Source organism: Mangifera indica, chromosome 1 (genome assembly GCF_011075055.1).
Source record: "Mangifera indica cultivar Alphonso chromosome 1, CATAS_Mindica_2.1, whole genome shotgun sequence".
Taxonomy (NCBI): domain Eukaryota; kingdom Viridiplantae; phylum Streptophyta; class Magnoliopsida; order Sapindales; family Anacardiaceae; genus Mangifera; species Mangifera indica.
Window position 1 is genome coordinate 5,613,979 of NC_058137.1, and position 10,766 is coordinate 5,624,744.

At 34.7% G+C, this 10,766-nt stretch overlaps 2 protein-coding genes across 3 annotated transcripts; one reads left to right on the top strand and one right to left on the bottom strand.

Moving 5' to 3' along the window:
- The first annotated feature begins 617 nt into the window (after window positions 1-617).
- On the top strand, window positions 618-3,108 carry LOC123221851 (estradiol 17-beta-dehydrogenase 1-like). Its single transcript, XM_044644795.1, has 5 exons — window positions 618-1,852; window positions 1,957-2,216; window positions 2,428-2,521; window positions 2,632-2,743; window positions 2,835-3,108. The coding sequence occupies exons 1-5, from the start codon at window positions 1,717-1,719 to the stop codon at window positions 3,001-3,003; spliced, it is 771 nt and encodes a 256-aa protein (XP_044500730.1). The 5' UTR covers window positions 618-1,716; the 3' UTR covers window positions 3,004-3,108.
- A 656-nt stretch (window positions 3,109-3,764) lies between these two features.
- Window positions 3,765-8,437, bottom strand: LOC123221841. 2 transcript variants are annotated; one of them, XM_044644771.1, is made up of 7 exons: window positions 8,235-8,437; window positions 8,034-8,152; window positions 5,641-5,702; window positions 5,305-5,424; window positions 4,969-5,067; window positions 4,772-4,889; window positions 3,765-4,685 (listed from the first exon to the last, which is right to left on the bottom strand). In XM_044644771.1, exons 1-7 carry the CDS (start codon window positions 8,402-8,404, stop codon window positions 4,102-4,104), a joined length of 1,272 nt encoding a protein of 423 aa, XP_044500706.1. In that variant the 5' UTR covers window positions 8,405-8,437; the 3' UTR covers window positions 3,765-4,101. The 2 variants fall into 2 exon arrangements, with proteins under 2 accessions (XP_044500706.1, XP_044500716.1); XM_044644781.1 differs by lacking the exon at window positions 8,235-8,437 and adding an exon at window positions 5,795-5,843.
- Between the last annotated feature and the right edge of the window lie 2,329 nt (window positions 8,438-10,766).

The window sequence follows — 10,766 nt, forward strand, 5'->3', positions numbered from 1 at the left end:
TTATTTAATTTGATATTATTATCTTGGTATGTATAAATAACTCAATGTCTTATTTATGCATGCTAAATAAAATTAAAAAGCTAGAGGTAGACCCAGAAACCTTGAATGGGCCACGGGCAGGTGGCTATTGAAAGAAGTTAGAATCGACGAAGCTGAAAAGATTGAGATACAACTTTGATTTATGGTCCCATTCTTAATGATTGAATTGAATCGATTACAATTTTATTAAATAAAATATAATTGTAAAATATTGTACGTTTTGAAGGTACAAGACAGGCTTAAAAGATTTATGTACGGACAAACAAATCCTGCTCTACTGGCAGAGGATAATGTCGGCAGAAGAAGAGCTTGTTTTTGTATCAAGATTGAATGAATGTAACGTAAATACGAATTTTTGTAAGTTAAATTTTATACACAAATTACACTTTTTCAATTGAATTCTAACTCATCGTAAAAGAAAAATATCAAGGCAAAATCATATTTTTATTTCTTAAAATAATACTAATTTAAAAAAAAAAAAAAAAAAAAACTACTCCAGCCGTTAACCATTATCCCATCCGTATATCCTTCGCCACTCGACTCTAAACCCATTGGCAACCATTGCTCTATTCTTCGATGTCAATCTCTCGGATATCTTATTCTTATGTCTTATCTTTCTTCCAGTCCAATCATAACTCATCTGGAATGGATTGCTGAACTCATCATCCAACCTAACTGAAAATATCCTCCATGGTTACCTCATCAAAAGAGAGGAAAGCGGGGGTGAAGAATGTAGCAAGTTGCCATGTGATGATAAACTCTTGAAATTCTGCAGTAGGACCTTGCATTGCCATTACCCACCAACATCTAATATTCTCCGATGTTTATTAATGATGAAACAAAACCCAACTCATATAACACAACCTGCCAGCCGCCCATAAAATTAAAGCATATCTATAATCAAGAAGCCTTGGCTGCTGCTGCTGCTGCTTTCTATCAAAGAATTGGCTAGCGATAGAGGCAACCCATGCATGCTACAGAGGTCAAGAATGGAGTTAAAGTGCATCTGAAATCTTTTTTCCTTGCCTGCAGACTGCAGAGTTATAGCTACCGCCACTTTTCTGTAATGGTTGAAAGGAACCAGGAGGGTTACGAGATCAAGACTGCTCTCTGAACTATAGATATTTTGCGGATTATGTCATTTTACCTTATTACCACTTATATAAGACAACATGGGTTAAGTCTTTTTAATCTAAAGTTTACCGTACAGGTTTTGTCAGAAAAGGTTGGCTAGAGAATAGTTGACTTGAGATGCTAAGAAACCTGTAGAAGTTTGGCGAAGAACCGGTTTTGGGACGATTAGCAAATGTCACAATTTTGATGTTGAAAGGATCTCTTACCTGCCAGGAATCTGCAAGTGCATCAACAACTGTTAACAACCCTAAATTTAAGAGATTGAGATTAAAACAGTGAGAAAGAGAGGTGGGATGGTTTATAAGAAATGAAAGGCAAAGAAAGCAATATTCAAAGCCAAGAAATGCTTTAGCTCTGACGGAGAAATGCTTCTTGCTGAGGAGGCAACGACATAGACAGTGACAGAGGAGGCAAAGAAAGCAATATTCATCTCTTATCTCAAGTTTTTTTTTTTTTTCTATATAAATTTTCCAATCTCAAAGAAGAACTGAACCGAAACAACCGCCGGCGTTTATATCTCCAAACCGCAGCTAACTGGCAAAGATGCGTAGCATGTCCAGTTCTGGCTCTTGTAGAGGCATCGCTGCCATTGTTGGGGTCGGACCCAAACTCGGTCGATCCATAGCCCGAAAGTTTGCCCATGAAGGCTACACAGTGGCCATCCTCGCCCGTGACTTAGGTATCTCTCGCTACTTCTTCTCTTAGTTCATAAAAAGAAACCATTTTTCTCTTAAAAAAGCAAGTGTGAAAAGGGTTTTGAAGCAATTTATGTATTGATTACAGGGCGATTATCAGTATTTGCGGACGAGATAGCAAGGGAAGAGAAAGCACAAGTGTTTGCAATCAGAATTGACTGTTCGGATTCAAGAAGTGTGAAGGAGGCATTTGAAGGAGTTCTTTCCCTTGGATTTGTTGAAGTGCTTGTATACAATGCATACCACCCAGTTTCTTTGCACTCCACCAACTTCACTGACATTCGCATCGATTCTTTTGCGAAATCCGTCTTTGTCTCCTCTGTTGGTGCCTTTCTCTGTGCTCAACAGGTACTTCTATCATCCATCTTCATATAGCTTTAAGCTTCTTTCACCTTAATTTCTATTCTTCTAGGTAATTAAGATTTCAGTGAACCAAAATCCCCCATTATCATATGCTAAAACAGGAAGCTAATTAATATCTCAAAGCAATTCTAACTCAATAAAACCATATCTTCTTGTGTATATAACAGTGGTCTTAAGGTTAAATGTTGAATTGTAGGTTCTTCCTGGCATGGTGGAAAGAGGAAAGGGAACAATTCTGTTCACTGGTTGCTCAGCTTCTCTCAGTGGCATGGCGGGTTTCTCTGAACTATGTAATTAATTATTAATTGTATAATCTCACTTTTGTTTAACTAATCTGTTGATAGGTTCATCAACTTTCTCCAATTAATTAATATTAAATATGTAATTTGGAGTGAGACAGGCTGTGGGAAGTTCGCACTGAGAGCATTGTCGCAATGCCTGGCAAGAGAGTTCCAACCCTTTGGTGTTCATGTTGCCCATGTCATCATTGATGGTGTTATTGGCCCACCTAGGTAAATCACTTATCATTCACTAATTTTTATTAAGAACCTAAATTTATCCATAGATGAGAAAGTTGTTAAAAGAGGATTAAATTAAGAGCAGGGGAGCGTCGGCAACTCAGAGATGGTTGATCGGGGAGCAACAACCGAGAGGAGGAGAAGGGGACAGAGCTATGACAATGATGGACCCTGACTCTCTGGCTCAGACTTACTGGCATTTGCATGTTCAAGAACGAACCGCTTGGACCCAGGAGATGGATCTTCGTCCTTGATACTTATTTCAATTTGTAACATCATCTTTAATATTCCTTTTGTTAATTTACTAAACTTTCTCTTTATAATGCATTGCATATATATATATATACATATTGTCCGAAGGGAGGATGTTGCTACTGTTTTCTATGATTTTATTGTGATTAAATTTTGATTTACTGCGTCTCTAAGTCTTAACCCAGGAGCAGATAACTTCGGACTTCGGTTTTATATTAGGGGCCACTGTGAGGGATAACATGGGGACAGTGTTTGCATGGATAACAGACGGACTTCGTGTTCCAATTCAAGACACACAACACAAGGGTTGTAATAAAGTGGGGCTTTGAAACGAGAGATTTGGGCCAAATAAATGAAAATGAGAGCAACTTTTCATGATGATGATTTAATCGTGTCATAATTTTAAGAAGAAAAAGCTCTGATTTGAGGGCTGATATTTCTTTTCTGAAAGCAGCCGTCATTTGCTCCCCCTAATCGCATTCACCATCACCTGTTCAATCACAAAAGTTGGCTAATAATAATTCGGTTAGTGACTCACATTAACCAACTAATTCTGATTATGACAAAATTGACTTAAGTTTAATGTCTGGAAACAGTTTTATGCAGCTAACGACAACGAAATGAAAATATCATCGCTCCCAATCCCAGCATTAAAAACAATAGAAATAATTTCAATTGAAGTAAAAAATTTGTCAATTCAATGAAATTGCTGGGTTATAACCTTAGTTCATGAAAATTTTCAAAGTCATATAATTGTATGCGGTGGAAGTTAATGCAGACGTTTTATAAAATGCAGACCAATGGTAGAAATCCAATGGGATAATACCATTTGAGGTCAAATTCGAAGTAGTATCAACATAAACGGCAGGTAGAGTTATTTGTTTTAAGCCAGCTGCCGTATGAAACACATTCCTCGTACACATCTCCAAATGTACAAGAATTTTAAGTTTGGCAGGTTAAAGAGAGCAACCACCTGGAATCTTGCATGCAAAAAACGTGCACCAATATATTATGAAAAGTGCAGGAACCCTGACTTACCTGCCTGTTGGGTGCATTCAACTGAAGATTCAATACTTTGTTTAGATACCCAGAAACACATCCTACCGGAGAACAGATTGAAAACCATTCTTTCTCTGTCCACATGCCTCGGTTCTGGAAGGATTTTGATGTGAATGCATATTAACAGTCCTCAACGCTGGGAAGCAGTTCAAGTCCCCCGGTTCAAAGTTGTGGCTAGGATTTAAGAAAGAATGGTGGGTGTTATTAGTATTGTTGTACCCCTGATTTCTTGAAGTCATCAAGGACATGTGAGAGAAAGGCTTGAAATGTGGAACTCTTGTCCTGGTTGAAGTGTAGCCCTTATCATGACCACAAAATTGGAATGCTGCTATTTGAGACATATGAGAACCCTGGGAAGGTGTGAATGACCGAAGGGTTGGATCTTCACAGTAATTCCTTCTATGAAAGTTCCAACGTCTCTGAGATAACTGAGACCCTCCTGACCTTAAATTTTTCTTGAACTTTGGATTCCTTGGTGGAGCATCTTTAAAATAGTTACGAAATTTTGCATGTTGCAGAGGCATAGCTTTTCTGGGTCCATCGAAATACCTGCTCTTTGCTGGTTTTGTTGTCTTACTCATCTGGGATAACCTTGTTTGATGGGAATGCTTTTGACGTCTTGCACCTAATATTCATTAGAGAATAAGTCTGACATATGCCACCAAACATAAAAATGAAACAAACAAAATAACAGAGTGTCTTTTTAGTAACATGTATTTGTGGTCCATGGCTTCTTTGTTTTCCTCGTTGCTCTTACAAATCTTGCTACTGCACCTCGTTTGTGTTTCTCAGCAAGCACTCGTTCTCTTTCTTCTTCATTATTCCAAAGCTAAAAGGTGGAGAAGAAGAAGGTAAGTAAACAAGCTGACACATTAAAAATTGGCAACCTGACTAACTTAAACAAGTACCTGTCTAAAAGTTTTCAATTTATAAAGGTTACGACCCTTCACAAGCAAAGGAAAAAGTGTAGGCAACCTGTTAATCCCCTTGCTCCACAATATTTCGATCTTGCACATCAAAAGCATGGATCCAATAGATGAAGTATTAGATGACTAAACTACTCTCTCAGCAAACAATAGTAAAAAATGTGCATGATCATCTATTCACAACAGCCAATCAGGTGGTTAAGGACAATCATTTCATTAAACATAGATTTTTATAACTTAGAAGCATCTATAGCACAACATTGAGTAGAATATTAGAAACTTAAATTTGGCACCAGAAAAAGCATTTCTTATCCTTACGGTAAAAGTATGTTGTTGTTTGGCAACACCATAGCTTTCATTGACAACCCTTCCAGCAATAGTTCTCTCTCCTAGAAGTCTCCCATGCCTTGTCACTTTATCAAAACTGCTCAAAAAGATCTTGAATTACATGGAAAAAGAATTTAGAACCTGAAATACAAAGCATAACCAGAACAACTCTTAAATGAAAACTGGAATACTTCTCATAAACTTCCTGTGTGAACAAAACAACATCACCCTTACAAACATCACCTGCATTTAGTTAAGGAATTTCAATTATCTCCAAGATGCCTCAAAAACAAAGAAAGATAGCAGATAAATACAGAAAACACCTACCAGTACAATTGATGCTAAAAGATTATTTTTGATAGAGTGCTTCACCGTTTCCATCTTTGATTCTGAAAAGTAGAAATTAACCTAGTTAAGTAACCAATGGGCAGAATTCATATGAAAAAGAAACTAGTAACCGTTATATTTCTATTTCTGCTACCATTTCTCTCTTTTTTTTGCTTCTTCTCCGTTGATTCTATCCACTTAACCTGTATCATTTGGTATCAAAGCGCAAATTTGATTCAACTTTTGCACAAAATATCATGAATTTAACCCCTATCAGTTTCTATTGAATGCAGATTTCTCAACTCAGTTTGGGATATTCAATGCATCATCAAGATTTCACCTATCTCTACCTAAGCTAGTGGACTGTGACGTTTATGCATGGACTAATCTCTTTCCTATAACTGTTTGAGATCAACTTTGGTGTTTTTAATCTATTGGCAACACCTTTCTAGTTACCCACTTCTTCAGTCTACACGCCAGGAGTTGACTTCTTTTCAACTCGAGGAAATTGATGTAGGTGAACTAGAGAATTTCAACTTGGGGGAATAGGTCAAGATGACTGAGAGATTTTAGGGAATTGATGAAATTTCTCTACAATTTTATTTTATTTTTCTTACCTAGTTGAATAAGAGTGAACTTCTTCTTCATGGTTAATCTACATTCCTCTTTAAGTGTTCAAATCTTTTTTATGCAGTTGTTTTAACCACTATAAATTCAGGCTAAATTTCTTTCATTTTTAGACTTAAAAGTGAATTGATGAATGAAAAATGGCTTCCCCAAAGTTTCTCCAGTAACATTTTGGTTCAAATAGCCTAATCTACAATTAAGATATTATCTATTTTAGACACACAATTCATCATGGTTTTGAAACTCAAAACACATCTTAACCATTTAAAAGCTCACAAACTATTTAACCAGTATTCTCTTGGCATCCCTAAACAATGTGGCACACACACACATCTCCCATGTTTTGCCGATGTGAGATTTGCATACAAATATCACATCTCCACTCATACATTAATTCTTCTAATTTTCCTTCGTTTCAATTTCTTTTATAGGCTCATTTCTGGCTTCTTATCCCTTATTTCTATCTTCCTCATGTCTATCACTATCCTATCTCACATTATTTCCTGAAGTAGAAATTATCAATATGTATTTTACCAGCCATGATCGATACCTTGGTTTAAGGATTCCTTTTAGCAAGAATACAATACTATTACATTAAACTCAAGAAATTGTAAATGACGAGAGTTATCAACATGGAAAACATTGGAGAGGGCTGAGAAACAAGTGGTTCCATAGGCAATAAATACAGCTCATAAGTTGAGCATATAATGTAAATTACCAAACATAATTATTCTTATTAAGACATATTAATAATTGGAGCCAAGATCCTCAATATGTCTAATCATATTGGATTGTCAGTCATCTTCAAGAATTTTCTTGATTTCAGACTGTATTAATGTCACACTCAAATTCAAACAGGAGAAACCAATTATTGTATTTGTTATGATATTTACCAATTCTACGACTAAAATTTCCAAACTAAGAGGATATATTGTCATCACAACATAATGTATAATCGCACATGCAATGTGACTTAAAGATGTTGAAAACAATTTATGTAGACCAAAAAACCACTTGCCTCCAATGCTCTTTAATCCTCTCTACACACACTGTCTTAGTACCAGATACTCTGAGGCCATGCTTCCGTAAGTACCCTTTGCATGCCTTGATATTTAAAGCTCCTAGATCAGCCCCTCCTATGTAACAGAATGTCCAACTTGAGATTTCAAATATACCAATTTATGGCAGTCACAAGAACTGTTATAGGAAACATTACACCGATCTCTATAGTATTAGTCACAACAATCCTGTAAATGAGAAATGTCACTTAATATTGATACACCCCAAGTGTTAGTGCCTGGATTTCATAGTAATTGTAATTTAGGAAAATCAGGCCTTTAAACCCTCAAATACATCTACCACTAAACTAATTATTTAAGTTGTCCAAAGAGCCAAAACTAAAACTTTTCCAATCACATCTAAACTGCCATATAGATTTTACTTAAGTGGAATTGTCATTAGGACACAGTACAGAAGAAATATAATACAGTTGATGTTAGGAATGTAATTAGATAGGATCTCCTCAAAAGAAAATTAAAATAGCTTTGAGTCAGTCATATGCTTTCAAAAACAAAGCATCATACTTTACTTGCAAACTAAAACAGCCCTAGTACATTTTAGTAAGAGCTTAGAAACAATTATACTATAAGATCAAACCATTTTTGTTTAATTAAACATAAGTGAAAATAAGCATAACAACAAAATCAACTAATATAAACCTAAATTAATTTGATATAAGCAATTGAAATAGTAAATCTTGAAGAAACCTTGAAGAAGGAAAATGACTCTGCTGCAGAGAGACTCATCATCGCCGTCTTCTTCGTCTTCATCTTCGTCGTGATCAGATAGGTAATCATCCTCTGTCACCTCATCACTCTCATCCTCACTGACCAAACAAACAACAAGCGTAATGAGATATAATAAGGTCAAGACTCTTAATCATAAAATTATATTTGAAAATCGAATACCTCAAACTCGAAATGCTATCGTCCTCATCTGCATCATCGTTGTCGCTGTCATCTGACTCGAGTCCATAGGAGAGACAAATGAAATTGCGTTTCTTCCTCTTCTTTTCCAACATTTGATTGCAATTTACAAATCCAGACAAAATTTGCTCCACAGTTTTCAAATTTTGCATTATATTTTTATCCACCCTTTACAAAAGCAACACGTCAGTAACTAGGCAAGGTGATCGTTATTACTTTTTGGCCAAAGAACTATTTCCCACTCAAGGATGGTTGTTTCCTCAAGTATTTCCTTTTTAATTTTGAAATCTCAAATATCTACTTATGAATAGTTAAATTTAACAGAACCCTAATTTTTTAAAATTTTATCTCTTTTTTCCCACCTAAACTTTAAAAACTAAAAGTTTTCCCCTAACCTAAGTTTTAAAAAATGATAGTTTTCCCTTAAAGTTTGGTTTTCAAATCTCCAATGTCAAATCTGATGTCGTTATCAACCGTTTATCCCTCCCGAAGCTTTTTCTCCCTCTGATGGTCACTTTTCATCCATTTAAATATCCGATCGACGTCGAATAAGGCTTGAAAAACGACAAGAGACAAAGAGTTTTGTCAGAGAAAACGAAGCTCTTTGTCTTCATTTGTCTTCCCAAACAAAGACAAAGATGTTGTCTTCATCTGGGAAGACGATCGTCTTCCCATACGTCTTTTTCTAGGAAGACGAAGAGTTTCGTCTTCCCTGACGAAGCTCTTTGTCTTTCTCGACGAAGCTCTTCATCTTTCAGAAAAAAATCGACGCTAAACAGACGTCCAAATAGGTGGAGAGAGATCGCTGGAGGGAGAGGAAGCTTCGAGAGAGATAGATGACCAGCAATGCTCCCTAATTTAGAGTCAAAGATGTGGAAACCAAACTCTAGAGGGAAACTATCATTTTTTAAAACTTCGGTTGAGAGAAAACTTTTAGTTTTCAAAGTTTAGGAGAGAAAAATGAGATTATATTTTAGTTTATTTTTAATATTATAGATAAAATGATAATTTTACCTTTACTACTATTAGATTTAACTGTTTATGAATAGGTATTTAAAATTTTCAAAGTTAAAGGGGGACAATGAGAAAACAATAATCCTTGGGTGGGACATAGTCCTTTGGCCTTACTTTTTCCTTCTTTAATAATACTATTTACCGTTCAACAAGCTTGGAAAATTAATAATATATATAGGACAAAAGATTATTTCCCAGCAACCTTTAATCCATTTTCCAACTTTTACTCTAATGGTTTGAAAATTTTAAATATTTATTTATCATCTATTTCTTATTAAATTTTGTTTTAATTATAAAAATAAAAACATTATTTTATTAAAAATATTAAAAATTAAATATTTTATTCTCTTTTTTCACGTTAATTTTTTAAAACCTAACAATTTTCTTTGGTTTTATATTTTTCAATTTTTAAAAATGACTTTCCCTCTCTTTAAGGTTTCATATTTTCCAAGTTTTTCTTTTACAGTCACTTCCCCTAAACTTTTTAAAAGTTTTATTTCACCCCCATATATACAATCTCCATTGGTTGCCCTTCTGTTTTTACCTTGTATTTAAAAGTTTAGGAAGGTGTGTCTGTTTTTACCTTAAAGAGAAAGACGTGTTTTCTATCTTTGTATTTCTTGCTCAAGTAAAGACAAGGATGAACGAAGGGCGTCAACTAAAGAAAGAAAGGTCATTGGTATGTTGAACGTGTGGAATGGAAGACGTCGGGTAGAGAAAGAGGGGTCATTGGTGACGAATGTCGTCATTGAGCAGAAAATGCGTCTCTCTCGAACACACCCTTTCAGTCCTCTCTTCACCAAAGACAAATGCCAGGCTAATGGCAATTGGGAACGGATGGAGGAGGTAGTCGAAAGAAGGGTAGTAAATGGAGATTATATATATAGGGTTGAAACAAAACTTTCAAAAAATCTGGGAGGTAATTAAAAAAATAAACTTGAAAAAAATATGAATCCTTATAGTTGAGAAAAGAATTATTTTTTAAAATTAAAAAATATGAGGTTAAAAGAGAAATTATCATTTTTTAAAATTATAATAAGAAAAAAATTAAAATTTTAGTTTATTTTTTAATATTACTGATTAAAGAATGCTTTAATTTTTATAATTAATAGAAAAATTTAATAAAAATTAAGTAATAGATAAATATTTGAATTTTTAAAATATTACAGTCAAAAATTTAGATATTTAGTAAACCTTGGTGGGAACAAGTCTTTTGGCCATATATAAATATATATGCATACATACACACGTACACGCACACATTAATTTGTTGGTGTACTTCCATTGTAAACAGTAATATTTGATTTGTAAATTAACCATTATCAAAACTCCATATTAATTATTTTTATCCCCCCATTACAAAGCAACACGTCAGTAACCAGGCGAGGTAAGATGGTGTATTACGAATAATACACATTAGATCAGAATTATAATTGGTACCGATAATATTTAGCAATACTCCATAAAAATAAAATTGACATAAAGAGAGAATCACAGTCA

Coding starts and splice junctions, on each gene's coding strand:
- LOC123221851 (XM_044644795.1), top strand. CDS start 1,717: ATGCGTAGCATGTCCAGTTCTGGCTCTTGTAGAGGCATCGCTGCCATT. Junction 1,853..1,956: donor CATCCTCGCCCGTGACTTAG/GTATCTCTCGCT, acceptor TATTGATTACAG/GGCGATTATCAGTATTTGCG. Junction 2,522..2,631: donor GGCGGGTTTCTCTGAACTAT/GTAATTAATTAT, acceptor GGAGTGAGACAG/GCTGTGGGAAGTTCGCACTG.
- LOC123221841 (XM_044644771.1), bottom strand. CDS start 8,404: ATGCAAAATTTGAAAACTGTGGAGCAAATTTTGTCTGGATTTGTAAAT. Junction 8,153..8,234: donor GATAGCATTTCGAGTTTGAG/GTATTCGATTTT, acceptor TTGTTTGGTCAG/TGAGGATGAGAGTGATGAGG. Junction 5,425..5,640: donor TTTTAGCATCAATTGTACTG/GTAGGTGTTTTC, acceptor ATGTAATTCAAG/ATCTTTTTGAGCAGTTTTGA.